We start from the raw sequence: 15,644 nt of genomic DNA, 5'->3' as shown, positions 1-15,644 counted from the left end.
CACAGCACAATATTCTGTGATGGAGTGTGTTAGTGAAGGATCATACCCAGATGTTGAAATCTAATACCTGTTTGAAGCTCACAGCATCCAGCACATTTAGGAGGGCTCACCGGCACACAGTAGACATAAAGCTGGAAGGAAAAAGTTGTATTTTATCATCCGCAAGAAATGTTGTCATAATGTGTTGATGGTTAATGTCTTCAAACAAGACTGATGATCGATTTTACTCAGTAAACTGAAGGTACACCCCTCAACTGAGCTTAAAGAAGTGAAGAGGGTTTTGCTCATAGTAAACAGCTAACATAGGTCATCATCAGAGCTTCAGCTGACATCAGATTCACTTATCAACTACAACAGAAGGTCTTTGGTTTTCTGTTTTGTGAGATGGAACTCGACACCAAAGAGTTGAAGTTAGGGGGAATGAGAGGAATTGGGGCTCTAGCTTAAGTTGTGAGCACGTCGCCTGTCATTAGCATCAGTTTGTCAGTCCGGGGAGAACACGCCACAGGCTGAGCAGACACATGATCAACGCTCTGTTGTTCTGAGGCAGATGCTCCCTATGATCGACTGTAACTCCCGTCCCAGACTGAAGTGTACCCTCACCAAAGTCACTGCGCTGGGCTTTCTGAGACGTGACAGGGAGAGGGGATGGTGAAGAGCAGACATGACGACTGAGGTCTCCTCTGAGGTGTTCCGTGCTCTTCAAAGCTCCTCACGCTGGTGAGACTCGACTCTGTTGAAGCTCAGACGGTCTCAAGCACCTGGCTCTCCAAACACGCCAATGTGATGCATGTATGATTAAAGAGACAGGAGTGATCTTTACGCAGCAGAAGTGTTGAGCGTCGCCACAGTCTGGAGGCAGCTGGATCTACCAGCGTTTCATGAGCAACAGGCTGGAATCCATCTGCTGAAATGTGATTTTTGGCTTCTATTTCAAGAGCACAAATGAATTTCTTTGTCTTTCTATGACCCAGAATTATCATGACCACCGTAATACCACGTAGTTTTGTAAAAGGACTGACCTTCTTTAAAAAAGCAAAATTCTTCACCAAGAAAACCTGCAGCGTCTATCAATAGATGTAATAGATATATACAACCCTTGGCTAATGTTTAATAAGCTATCGCTCTCTGAACCCGGTATGTGTTCAAGGAATGAGGTCAGCTGACTACATGAATATTCTGAATTTCCAGGTTATTCCTTCAATGGATTTGCTTCTTCCCCGATGACACGGGCATATTCCAAGATGACAATGCCAGGATTCATTGGGCTGAAATTGTTAAAGTGGTTCAGGGAGCATGAGACATCATTTTCACACATGGATTGGCCGCCACAGAGTCCAGACCTGAACCTTTTGGGATGTGAAGAAGGCTTTGCCCAGCGGTCAGATCCCACCATCATCAAGGCAAGATCTCAGTGAAGAAACATCACTTCACTGGATGGAAACAACTCTCATGACATTACAGTAGCTGATCGAAACAATGTCACAGGGAACGCATGCAGTAATCAAAGCTAAAGGGGGTCCAACAAAATGTGAGAGTGTGTGACTTCTTTTGGAGGCGACTTCTTGTTTGTCTGGGCAGTCCATGTGTGCACTTCTGCTGCCCGTGTTACTGCCTGGTCATGTTAGACACGTCCCACACGTGTGAGCATAAGACCGGATACAAACATGCCTTTTTTAGTGGTTATAAGTGATAACAGCTGTGTCTCTAATATTTAATACATTTTTAACTGGAGCGAACCAAGAAGTTCCAGCAAAGGGCTTCAGCCTACAATATTCATAAAAACAGACCAAACAAAGAACAACATACAGAATCCTAACGTTGATAAGGTGCCAGGAAAGGTTAGCATGTGTACATGAAGCTCAAGTAAATTCATGTTCATTCAGGGCTCGTGGTTTTAATGTGAACAACAGAGATCACACCCCCACAGACGCAGTGAGTGAACAAACTCGTTCGGCGGTTCCTCCCCTGACTTTCTGTGGTAAAGGTTGTGTGGTTACGTAACACACTCCACTTCTGCAAAGTCACCAAGCGACGGAAGCTGGGCTCTGAACATGTAAGTAGTTCTGCATATTTTCCTGCTATTTTCAGGTGGTTGTGGTTGGAGGTATTTGACCTGTTGAAAAATGCAGTCAAACCAACAAACTGAAGCTGCTGACCCGGTGTTGATAACCTGACGGCTGGTGTTCATTTCCTGCTCATTAGTTTTCATTGCCTGCCAACAGATTTCATTTTTGCCTGTTCATCTTGTGCTGTTGTGGTGACGTGGATCTCTACGTGTTAATAAATAGGAGTTGTAATGAAGTTTGTCGTTTCGTTCCTAAAGAACAGCAGAACAATGACTCTCTGTTACTTCCTTATGATCCAGCTGTAATCTGGGAGGGATGGCAGCTACGCTGATGGACGATGAGGTCTTCAAGGCCTTCACCACCTACGCTACAGTGGTTATTCTGAAGATGATGCTGGTGGCATTTATCACTGCATACTTCCGCATTACCAGAGGGGTAAGTACCAATGCCAACATTAGGACACGGTGTGTCCGATTCAAAGCCTGGAGGAGCTGTTTTCATTAGAGTAGATAGAACTTTGGGTCTGAAAGTGCAAAAAAAGATAAAGAACTCTTGGCTAATCTTAATCCACTTCTGATTACAGTATAGACTTCAACTTCTTTCTCGCGTCCTTTAAACTTGTGTTCTCTTTGTGTATTTGCACGTCTACGATAGAACAATGCATCTTTCTGCTGTGATTCAACAGCCAACACATGCGTTACGTTTCTCGTTTAGGCTTTCATGAATGAGGAAGATGTGTCCAGAAAGTCTGCAGAGGAGAAGAAGAAGTTTCTGAGAACTGATCCCGATGTTGAGCGAGCTCGAAGGTGAGATGAGGAAATCACTCTAGTACCATTTAAAATATAAGAGAATCAGTGATATTTTGTCCCAAGGCAACCCGTTCAGACGTGTCATGTTTTTAACCTGGCTCATCTCAGGTCACCTCAGGCGAACTGAACCGTTTCACCAGGCGACGCCCTGAGACACGAGGAGATCCCTCTCTTGTCTTTGACTTCTCTGACCATCTCTTACACAATGCCGTTATCAAACTGATGATAAGACACTTCTCTCTCATCATATGTTGTTACTACCCCCCACCAGCAGGAGAATCAGCTGTGCGCTACTGTACTGAGTCATGTTTCCTGTGCTGTGTGGTCCATCAGGTGCCATCAGAACGACCTGGAGAACATCGTTCCCTTCGTGGTGGTCGGTCTCCTCTACGCTCTGACTGGACCGGAGCTTTCATGTGCTCTGCTTCACTTCCGGGTGTTTGCTGGAGCGAGGATCTTCCACACCGTCGCCTACATTGCCGCTCTGCCCCAGCCCTGCAGGGGTCTGTCCTGGGTGGTGGGCATGTTCGTCACCTTCTCCATGGCCTATGGGATCCTCAGCACCATTCTCGTCCTCTAGAAACCGTTCAGCTTCCTGCCAGAATCTGGTTGGCTTCCTTATTTCCGCAGCTTCACACCCACAGTAACACATAACCATTACTATAACGGCGCTTTGCAAACCTTTCAACTTCTTGATGGAAAATGTATTTTGTAAAAACCTTTGACCAGCTTGTGTCGGGCTAATTACCATTAAGGTTTGAACTGTGAATCACTCTGTAAAACTAACTTCAGTTAGGTCATATTTTAAGTCTTGTGATATCCTAAAACATTCCTATAAAATGTGAACACAGTGGAAATGACGCTTTGTGATTTACTGATATCAATTTATCATTCTATAAAGCTTGTGTGTAGAAGCAGAGTGAGTCGCCTCAGAGCGATCCATCGACTCGTACCAATTGATCTTTATTCCTGCTGTTCATGATGACTTTACAGAAAACACGCTAAGATCCACCAACTGTAAACTTGACTTCATGGTGCTTAATAAAATGAAACACTAAAGTAATGAAGTGAATTAGTGCTCTTTTACATCTTTTACATCAGTAATTTACGGGCTTTTTTTGGTATCCCCCTTTCTAGGTGTGAATGACAGCGTGTGTTTCTATGTCTGAATCCCATGTGTAGATCAACTTTGATAGAACTGAAACATTTGGTGATGCTACTTTAATCCTCTTTAATCTACTCTATGAGCTAAACTGCTGGAAATTCCTAAACTGGCATACTTTATAGTTTAATTTAGATTCAATCACATTTTAACTCTCGAAGATGTAACTGACTGAAAACCAATGAACTGATAAAAAAACACAACACGAACAAAAAAAAGAGCGGGTCCATCTGAATGGATTTATCCTTGAATGAAGGGTTTCATCACATGATCAGACGTCTCTGATCATGCAGTCAGTTTTTCCATTTGGTTCCATGTCTTCTCTTTGCTGCTTTCACACATAAAATATCCATGACAACGGTTATGGACGTGAACTTTAGTCTGTCAGAGATAAAGGTTTGGAGTTCATCCCACTGCAGCTCAATGGCAATAAATCAGAAATCATTTTATTTGGTCTCCACCAAATCAATCTCATAAATGACTTTGATCCCTTTCTTCAAATATCAAACTCACGGCTGAAAACATGGGTTTGACATTTCAATGCCATGACTTGCATTTGAAAAGCAAAATGTTGTACAATCATGTTTTTATCAGCTGACTAGTTGACGTTCTGATCCGTTCTCTCTCTGCTGAAGTTGAGGTGATCATCCACGCTTTCCACTGGACCATTGCAAATCTTTGTATTTTGGCTTCAGCCATAACGTCAACCCAAAATGCAGCTGAGTAACAGTCAGTCAACACTAAGAGATGACGTCACATCATCGCTGGTTCCTGCTCACTTCTACAACACATGGCCCAGTCTACTGCAGACTTCCTGACTCCTTGTGGGCTAGAACAGACGTGGGCAGGTTGTGACCGGTGGGCCACATTGAATTCTATAATTTCACAGGTGGGCCAGCTGAGTCCTTATTTGTTCCAATGCAAACAATATGTGTAAAACATTATATAAAGGGTTGTGGTCTTTAATGGACAGCATACTATACATATGCAAGGCTTATTGTAAATGATTTTACAACTGGACTTATTTCATAAAATTGTATAGTTTACTACGGCTTTGGGCCATAGTTTGCACAAGCCTGGACTAGAGTGTAACCTCGGACCCCCAGGCAGGAGTCTGTTTGCTGATCCTGAGTCTCAGGACCAAGGACCAAGTAGTAGTAGTAGTAGTAGTAGTAGTAGTAGTAGTAGTAGTAGTAGTAGTAGTAATAGTAGTGGAAGTAATAGTAGGGATAGTAGCAGTGGCTGCACGAAGGGAAGGCAGGTGAAGGGAATGAACTGATTGCAAAGGGGATCTGAAATTACATGAGGTGTTAGTGACAGGAAAAGAAACAGGATAATAATAGTCCAGAGACGTGACAGAACCCCCCCCCCCCCTCTATGAACAGCCCCTGACATCCCAAAAACGGTCCCAGAGGAGGGCCACGACCGGGTTCCAGGAAGAGGGTCATGGAACAGACTCAGGAGAAGGCTGGGGTCCGAGTGAAGGGACGGGCTGGGGTCCGAGTGAAGAGACGGGCTGGGGTCCGAGTGAAGAGACGGGCTGGGGTCTGAGTGAAGAGACGGGCTGGGGTCCGAGTGAAGAGATGGGCTGGGGTCCGAGTGAAGAGACGGGCTGGGGTCAAGGCACAGAGACAGGAGCAGACTTGGGGGTGGAGACAGACTCAGATTCTGGTACGTTTTCTGGTTCCACGGTGAGGATATGAGACCGAGGCGCTGAAAAGAAAAAGAGGTAAGGGAGGTAGAGCCAACCACCTCCCGGGGTTCTGTGTACTCCTCTGGAACCTCTGCTAAGTCAGACAGTCCACCTGAATGACAGGAATCAGGAGCTGACGGGACAGAATTGAGACAGTACGCGTGACAATAAGCACCCCAATGAAGCACAGCTCAAGATGCCCAGTCAATCTTGGGGTAACTAAGAATACTCCGAGATTACTGGTTCTTGGGGAGCGTGGATGAGATGGAGGTTGGGAGACTCCCCATGGTTATCTGACACGCATATTAGCAGAGGAACAGTTTGATGGGTGACCCGGCAGAGAAGTCGACCGTTCAAGACAGTGGTGTGAAAGGGCTCGTCCAGGGACTCTATGCCAATCCCTAAACGAGTTGTCAGGGACCAGTCAAGCAAGTTGGTGTCAGACCCAGAGGCAATCAAAACACCAACTGTTATTTTTTGTCCAGAGCAACGAAAGATTGCGTGCAACAGGGGTCGTGAAGGCATGTCAGCATTCATAGACATGCCTTCATGTCTATGAATGAGTTCAGTAATCAAGCAGAGTCAGGCACAAAGCAAACTAAAACCAGGCAGACAGATCCGATGAAGGGTTGGCAACAGGCAGGCAGTGATGCCCGCTTTGCTCGGGTGCTCCGATACACGCCCGGTGGACGTTCCCATGTGAAACATTGCTCAGGAGCCTGCTTCAAACGTGGAAAAACCACATGACTGATGACGTGTGGCACACCAAGTGCTCCGAAACACTAAGCACCCCATTCACCAGGTGAAGTAGATTAGTGGTCCGAATCAAAAAGTGGTCCCAAACATCGACGAGTCCCATATGTGCTAAAATGGATGAAACAGTGCGGTGCGTTGCCTATCGTGTCCTTGGATTGATCACAGTAGCGTTCTGATTTCTGACAGACAGTTTGCTTTCTATTTGCTTTACAATGGATTCAACCAGAAAGGGATCGTACGGTATCACGTGACTACCTACTAAAAATTTGCAATGTAGTGAACCAATACATCTTGAAACGCGAATAAGCAAGGGATCACTGTATTAGTATTAGTGTTAGTAGTAATAAAAATAGTAATAGGAGTAGTAGTAATAGTAGTAGCAGTAGTAGTAACAGTAGTACTACTACTCCTACTAGTAACAGTAGTAGTATTGTACGTATGTATGAACGCCTGAGTAGAGATGCAGACTCTCAGTGTGCAGATGTTGGTGTGTTCTTGTAACTTTTCATTAACTGTCATCCACAGATTCACTCGTCCTTCTTCATTGTTCTGCTTATTAACTGTAGAGCTGCTTAATTAGGCACAGCTTCAAAGTAACACCCCACACTATCGCTAACGTGAGCCAGATATTTATATCATCCAAGGTCCTGAGATATTAATGACTCGTCAGAGGAAGTCCAACTCATTGCTGCTGATGAACATTATGAATCAGTTGGGTACTGTGGGTGGACGTTTTGAGGCCGTGTCTCCTTTCTTCTCTCCATGGAAGACATAGAGAAGTTGTCAGAGGTACACCTCATTACCATCTCGAGCATCTCTAACAAGAAAATCCACAGCTCCAGTTGAGGTGCAGTATGAAGCGGCACATCCTGATGGTTTGGAAGCACACAGCAGAACACAAATGTGGCTGTAGTGTTTAGATGGCTGTGGAAAACTGACTTAATAATAATCTTTTTATTTTTAGTTTCATTCTTTTATTTTGAAATGAAATGTAGACTAGAAACCATGAAATTACCATTTTTGGGCAATGAGATCAAACACTAGATGTCTTCATCTAGGTATGTGATAAAAATATTCAAAAGCAGCTGGAGTACAAAAATACTACCCATTCAGCAATGTTTTCTGAGTTTACTTCAGATTTTCTGTGTTTGCTAAGCAGCATTTTGCATTACATACTGAGTCTAGATAGTACGTATGTGTTTGGACCACACACTAAACCAGGGGGATCCTGGGATCTGTGGGAGGGCTCAGCCTCTTAAGGTACGGAAAATTTTCAGAATGTAGAATATTTTTGTTGTTACCATGACTACATGAGGTATGTAATATGTAAATGGGTAGAGGATTGTGCTGTAAACATTCTGGCACATAAAACATGACTCATTACATCAACTCATCAGTCATCGTTGGTTTAGCCTCATAGACATCACAGAAATCTAGGGCCAGTCTCCAGACTCCTGACAGCACTTATCACTAAACAGAAGTAGCAAATACCACAGATCAATGGCAGCACAGTCACACAGTGGGCAGGGCTATTCCCTCATAGCAACAAGGTTGTGGGTTTGACTCCTATTTGCGTGGAGTTTGCATGTTCTCCCTGTGTCTGTGAATGTTCTGTCCGTAGGTGTGAGCATGTAGCCCACGTCTCACGTGATCACCTCTCGCTGAGTTAGGCTCCAGCAGACTGACTTTAAAACAAAATGGGCTATGTCTGTTGTTATTTAATTATTTACGTATGTTTATTGTTTATGTTTATTGTTTACATTCACACTGTATGTTTTACACCTCTCCTGCTTTATGTACTTTTATTGTCCCTTGAGGACTAATGGAGATTTTTGGTATTTGTTCCCCACCGGTCGAGCTGAAGCACCTGGACAGGTGGTGAACACCAGCAGTAATAGTAGTAGTATGTACATCAATGGAGAAGCGGTACAGTTCTGGGACAGGACCCTACAGGACAGGACACAACAGGCGACTGTCCTTCTGGTCCAGAGGACACGGACCAAACCATCACTGTCTGTGGACCCCATCAAACCCAGTGGACCAACACCTTCAGAGGACATTGATCAGCATATCACTGCTGGTGACAACCGGCTCCTCCAGCAGTGATCTACTGTGGCTTCAGCTCCTTGTGGGGAGACACTATGACATAAGTTAAAAGGCACCTTAGACAGATAAATCTAATTCAACTTAATTGTTCTTTGTCTATGCTTTGAAATGAAGAAATGATTCAACATGTATGTAGTCTTTCCTTTGAGAAGGACATCATAAGGAAACAGATGTGAGCAGAGGATCTTCAGTTGTATTGAAAGACAAGAAGGAAAGGCTCCTAAACCAGAACGGCTGCTTGAACCTCTGACCTGCTGCCTCCTCCTCACGTCCTACATCTCATTTACAGTTTTATCTCAGGTGTTTTCAGATGATTTTTCAAATATCTGGTTTCATCATCTGCCTCATCATACTTGGCTTCATCGTCACGCTGGACTGCAGACCTCTGGTCAGTCTGTGTCCTCAGGTCAGTGTCCTGTGTGCTGTGGGTCTGTTGTGGACACAACCATCAGAAGGTCCTTTACAATCTCACCATTTTAACTAGTTCGTTTTCATCGGATGTGTGGTTGTACTTATGTGTGTGTGTGTGTGTGTGTGTGTGTGTGTGTGTGTGTGTGTGTGTGTGTGTGTGTGTGTGTGTGTGTGTGTGTGTGTGTGTGTGTGTTAGAGTGACACACAGAAACTGTGTTTTGGTATTCTTCAGACTCATTCTGTGATAATTCCACCTTCAATAGACCATCATTACTAATCACCAAGCTTAACACAAAAACCCAATTTCCTACTTAATTACAGTTGGTGTTTATAGATAACAAAGCCTGTGTGCTTTCAAATCACAGAGCAAAATTAACAAAAAAGACAAAAACATATTTTCATTAAAATATGTTAAATACATTCTTCATTATACAGAGCCATAATGGAAGACTAGATCCAGCTCTAAGATCAATTAATACATGGAGAAAACTCCACGTGGGAGACACACTTGTGATTCTCCATTTTTCATCAGGCTCTTGCCATTGCTCATGAGGGATCACAAGTCCTTGTTTTAATATTTTAGTGTTCTAACTTAAGCTTCAGGAGTCTCCAGGTAACACACTAGATCATCCTGACATTTCAAAGTACTGAAACCTTTGGAATAAAGTGTTTTTTATTAAACCCTATTAACATAATTTATGCTTGTCAAACAGTTCAACCGGTGTTAGATGAGCTACAGCGGAGGAGACACTCCTTCTCTGGGTCCCTCACATGGACCACGGGTCTGCTGGACACGTGTGAGACAGAGGAGAAGACAGGTGGACACGTGTGAGACAGAGGAGAAGACAGGTGGACACGTGTGAGACAGAGGTGAAGATCAGGTGGACACGTGTGAGACAGAGGTGAAGATCAGGTGGACACGTGTGAGACAGAGGTGAAGATCAGGTGGACACGTGTGAGACAGAGGTGAAGATCAGGTGGACACGTGTGAGACAGAGGTGAAGACAGGTGGACACGTGTGAGACAGAGGTGAAGATCAGGTGGACACGTGTGAGACAGAGGTGAAGATCAGGTGGACACATGTGAGACAGAGGTGAAGACAGGTGGACACATGTGAGACAGAGGTGAGGATCAGAACAAACTGCCTGGCCCCACCCAGTCCCATCGTTCATCATTCACTTCCTGTTACAGTATGACACCAACACAGGAAGTGTCTGTGCTCTGAACTCAACAGCTGTCTGTCTGTCTGTCTGTCTGTCTGTCTGTCTGTCTGTCTGTCTGTCTGTCTGTCTGTCTGTCTGCCCGTCTGTCTGTCTGCCTGCCTGCCTGTCTGTCTGCCTGTCTGTCTGTCTGTCTGTCTGTCTGTCTGTCTGTCTGTCTGTCTGTCTGTCTGTCTGTCTGTTACTGATCTCACCTGAGCTCCACTACCTTCTGATCTCCAGCGGTGTGTTGGACGTGAAGGAAACATTCAGACCAGAAGTGCGGCCGCTGCAGCTTTCAGCGGAGACGTTTAGGCGGTGCAGACTCATTCTAACTGAATGACCGTCTACAAAAGTCATTCCTGTGAATCCACCAGAAGTAGAAGAGGAGGGCGTTAGCGGTGCATATCTTGAATAGGGGGAGGGGAGACAGAGGAGAAACCATGAAGAGAGGAACAAACCAAGGACCCAGGGTTGGCTTTGGACCGGTCCGGTATGGGTTTAGAACTCTACACCAGGCTGATGAAACAGGGGCTTTAGCAATTTGCACATTTCTGTCAGTAGTCCTTTCTGGCTACGCTAAAGGTTGCAACACTCATTTTTTTCAGTGACTACATGCTCTTATCCTTCACGTCTACAGTGACAGTAAGTTCTGCCCTGCATCACTGTCGTCTTTCGTCTCTTTTCACCACAGCTGCTGGCCATTTGCTGTTATCTGTTGGTAATCTCAGGCTGCTGGACAATAGTTAGCACATGCTGTTATCTGAAGCTTTGTTGGTTGTGTGAGCAGGAACTTGCCTCAGTGGAACCACTTTAACACAGGAAGGCTTGGCATTTGGTTTAATCCGTTCTGATTTTAGTGCTCCTAAAACGACTTCTGATTGGGGGTAGATCATGGCTGGGGAGGTGGAGTGGGGGGGGGGGGGACTCACTTTCCAAATGCCTTTGAACAAGACACCAATCCATCATTGCTCTCAATGCTGCTGTTCCTTTGGTATTCCTGCTGGTGGCACCTTTCACCCTGGACCACTGTGTTGGTGCACATGGATGTCTGCTGGTGTTGGCAAGTGCATTGAGAGGTCAAGCAGACTAGACCACGTAAGCACAACCCATCTACCATTCACTCACTGCCACTTCAAGCCTCGGGTATTAAACGGTGTCCCTGTAGGACCAGCCTCACAAAAACAATTGGTTTGATCTGTTCATTATCGAAAGTTAAGACCCAAATTGTTTAGTCTGACGTTCATCCACTCACAAACCAGTTACATATATTCACACCTGATCTGGAGGCAGATTGAGCTGCTACAGACATGCTCCTGACTGGTGTCAGCACTCAGGACCACATGGAGAACACTCATCAGTGCTTTACGTTTCTGTACATGAACTACTCATCTGTTTCCTATCCCACCCCCCATCACCGCATCTCTAACTCTAAAGGATGAAGACATGTTGCCCTGCTGCTGGTGATGGGGTGAGGGCTGCTCTACTTGAGGTTTGAAATGCTGTGGACCACCTCAGCTATGGATAAGATTAGAAGGTAGACAGATTCTTAAATTATATGTAAGTGTAAAAACAGCATGTTTATATAGGCCCAAGCAAAATACCCATAATGCATATTGAACATTTTAGAGTGTCTCCCACGAGAGAAAAGTCTGTTCACTCTCTCTTGGTCATGTGGTCAATTGGAGAATGGCTCTTGTTGAATGATAAGGCGGAGGGCATGACCACACCAGCGGGTACAACGTTGCCCAGCCTGGCAAGAAGCTCTGGGCTGGCACATGCGGGCTCTAAGTACTTTGTTGGAAACCTGCTGGGGCCACCTCTTTGCTGTACATGGCCAGGGGGTCTCTCAGCTGTCTGTAGGATGTGCTGAGCAAGATGGTGTCGTCAGTATTCTCCAGGTCGGTCAGGTGGTAGTTGCCGAGTGGACATAAGATGGTCAACGATGCAGTTGAGAAGGTCAGAAGTGGCCACACAGCCCAGGTGAACGCCACTGGAGATGGGGAACCAGACAGAGTCTCTGCCGTTGATACGGACACAGCTATGTGCTGTAGAGCAGCTTGAGCAGGGCAACGATCTTAGGTGGTGCTCCAAGGGTCTGTAGGATACTCCACAGTGAGGCATGGCAGACAGTATCAAAGGCAGCCTTCAGATCAATGAACCAGATGTATAGATGGCAATCTTTGAGGAGTTCATGGGTCTTCTCTATGAGCAGGTGAACGGCAGAGATGTGGTCTGTAGTGGAGCAGTTAGGCATGAAGCCAGCCTGCTGGAGACGGCGGCGACTTCTGATGGCTGGGAGAGCACGGGTGAGCGAGATCCTGGGGAAGAGCTTGCCGGGGATGGAGGGAAGTGTGATGCCTCTGTGGTTGCTGCAGACTAGCGTGTCTCCCTTATGTTTCCAGAAGGGTAGGATGACTCCTCTGGTCCAGTCACTGGGAAGTCTCTCTGTCTCCCACCAAGGTTATAATCGTTAACGAAAACTAACGAAATAACGAAAACTAAATGTGTAAAAATATTTTCGTTAACTGAAATAAAAATAAAAACGAGGCTGTGCAGAAAAACGACAACTAACTGAAACTGTATTGTGTGTTTACAAAACTAACTAAAACAAACTGAAATGATTGAGAAAATTTGCTTAGTTTCCGTCTTTGTCAGTGAATCAATCCGTCGGGCGGCATGGCGGCGAAAGTAGGGAGAAAGCGCCAGAGTCCTATTTGGGAATATTTTGAATATGACTGTGTCTCAGACAAGAGTAGGTGCCTTGTAGTGGAACATGATCAAATATGTGGAACCTTTCTGGGGGGGAAAAATCCCACGAATCTTAAAGTCCATTTGAAAAGCGCACACAAGAAGGCTAACCTAGCTTACCTTGAGCCAGTAAGGGAGAACGCCCAGCCTCCTTCCCCCGAAAGTCACATAGCTTAACTTAATGAGGTACTGGGTTTTGAGTTTTTCATGTTTTTGTTTTAGAAAGATACTACTTGCATCTCACTTAAGAAACAGAACACATATTGCACTTAACCTTTTTAATCTCTGACAAATATCCCTTACTACCAAAAAAGACTAAAACTAAGACTAAAACTAATAAAAACTAAACTAAAACTAAGCATTTTCAAAAAATAAAAACTAAACTAAACTAGCAAACTAGCATTAAAACTAATTAAAACTAAACTGAAATTGAAAACAAAGAGTTACAACTAAATAAAAATAAAAACTAATGAAAAATCCCAAACTATTATAACCTTGTCTCCCACACATGGTTGAAGGTGTGGGTGAGCCACTCAACAAGACTGTCACCACCAGATTTTAGCATCTCAGCCGTTACTGCACTGACGTCAGGGGCTTTCCTGTTGCTAAGTTTTTTCAGAGTGGTTCTGACTTCCTCGGGTGTGATGGGATCTGTACTGCAGGCGTCGCTAGGGACTGAGGTGTTTGCAGCCGCGATGATGGTGGGATCAGGTGGGGTGGAACTGTGCTGCAAAAGGAGCCTGAAGTGCTCTTTCCAGCGCGCGAAGCAGTCTGCTCCTGTTGTTATGATGTTGCCATCAGAGTCTTTAACCAGGAATGTCTTGATGCGTGTGCCATTGCGATCTTGGTGCAGCAGTGTGAAGACACGGCTCATGTTGTTGGTATGGCCCCGTTGCGCTGGTGGTTCGGTCGCCATTACTTAGTCAGGTTGCCTTGGAGCCCGGCCTGGTGCTGCCAGTCGATAATGGGGTGTCCTCTCCGATATCCAAGGCTTTTTGGGGGAGGATCAGGAACGTCCACGAACATTATGAGCTGACTGTCAGTCACTCTGTTGGTAGCCACGGCATCAAAGGTGCAGCAGATGGAGCAACTGAAGTCAGTGGTGGTGTTTGAATCACTGAGTATAGAGGAGTCCGGGTGAGGTTGAGTCTTGGTGTGCTGGTTACCTCACAGCTTTGACTTAAGCTGGGCCATGGGTGACCCTACCAGGAGCAAGCTCCTGACGGTATCGTTCTCCAGGGTCACTGGAACGCACGGGGCCACGTCAACCTGTATTTGTTTAGTGCTTAAAGGCACAGTAAACTAATTTTAAAGGGACAGTAAAGTTAATTTTAAGTGACATATATGTTATTCATCATTATGAATAATAGAAGAATAAATATATATTTATATGTGTAGCATCCTCCCTTTGGTCAGAAAAGCTTAAAATCTGCGCTGCAGCAGCTTCCGCATTCAGTGGTCACGTGGGCGACATACGTCATTGGCGACGTTCTTAGCTTGGCAGTCATAGAACACAATGCGATCAAACGAAGCGATAAACCCGATAAATATCATGGTTACCCGTGAAGTGAACGGTTGTGTCAACACAACAGGACGAAAACACAAAGACCAGGACCTGTCGTTCTTTAGAATACCTTCTGAGAAGATAGGAAGGAGATGGAGAGCACGGATAAACCGGGTCAACATGACCCAGGACCCCAGGGTCTTCATCAACACGTTACCTCGGAGGATTCAGAGAGATTTGAAGGTAAGGTCGTTTTCAGACAGCCCATAGTATTTATTCTGAATAGCAAAGGTTTAGTGGATAATTAATTCATGTCTGGAGCTACTGGAGGTGTTGTATAAATGGTTTAATGACCAGATTATTACGTGATTATGGCATCGTGAAAAGTAATCAATATCCAAAGTGATTGACAGGTGATTTTACTGAAGATCTGTGTCACTAAATAAAACATACAAGCATCATGTCAGGTCCTGGTCCTGATACATTAGTAAATATAAGACATATTAATATAGAGTTGTTATTAATTCAACACAGTCCAACAGTAACAAATGGTGGTTAGCTTAATGCTAACATAATATGGAAAATACCATTGACGAGCTAGCACGTTAGCACCGATAAGGCGATTAACTTTTCCATACACAGTAAACCCAAACGGGACATTATGACTAGTTGATATCTCTGTCAGAATGTGACTCAGATGAAGACACCTGGGATGAGTCGCTAGGTGTCCAAACTCTCATCCTCCGCAGACATCGGGTGGTAATTATACGGGATAATTACCCCCAGGTGGGTTCACAGGGAACTTGTTCTCAGTATCTGATGATGATGACATGATTTTAGATGACCTCCTGTTAAATAAATGTGACACTGTCGGCTTGTTACGTTGTTGCTTGCTGTATATGTACATAACGGCTCTGACATGGATTCACCCTGATAAAAATACAGACCTGGTTCATTCTGACTTCACTGTTCCTTTAATCACATCAGCAGACATTTCAAAGCCCATTAACAGACAGAAAAACCCAGCAGAACCCTGCAGAGCAAGCATAAGAGACAGTGGCGGAGAAAAACTCCTTCATTGAGGAAAAAACTCCGGGCAGGACCCAGACCCTGGAGGGCGGAGCCAGACTCTGGAGGGTGGAGCCAGACTCTGGAGGGTGGAGCCAGTCTCTGGAGGGCGGTTA

General features: G+C 44.9%; 1 protein-coding gene across 1 annotated transcript; it reads left to right on the top strand.

The window, feature by feature from the left end:
* The first annotated feature begins 1,898 nt into the window (after positions 1-1,898).
* Positions 1,899-3,945, top strand: LOC137589319 (microsomal glutathione S-transferase 1-like). Its single transcript, XM_068306981.1, has 4 exons — positions 1,899-2,056; positions 2,369-2,504; positions 2,784-2,875; positions 3,212-3,945. The coding sequence occupies exons 2-4, from the start codon at positions 2,385-2,387 to the stop codon at positions 3,456-3,458; spliced, it is 459 nt and encodes a 152-aa protein (XP_068163082.1). The 5' UTR covers positions 1,899-2,056; positions 2,369-2,384; the 3' UTR covers positions 3,459-3,945.
* Positions 3,946-15,644: the final 11,699 nt, after the last annotated feature.

The sequence above is a fragment of the Antennarius striatus genome, chromosome 22, assembly GCF_040054535.1.
Source record: "Antennarius striatus isolate MH-2024 chromosome 22, ASM4005453v1, whole genome shotgun sequence".
Lineage (NCBI taxonomy): Eukaryota > Metazoa > Chordata > Actinopteri > Lophiiformes > Antennariidae > Antennarius > Antennarius striatus.
This window is presented reverse-complemented; position numbering and strand designations above follow the sequence as displayed.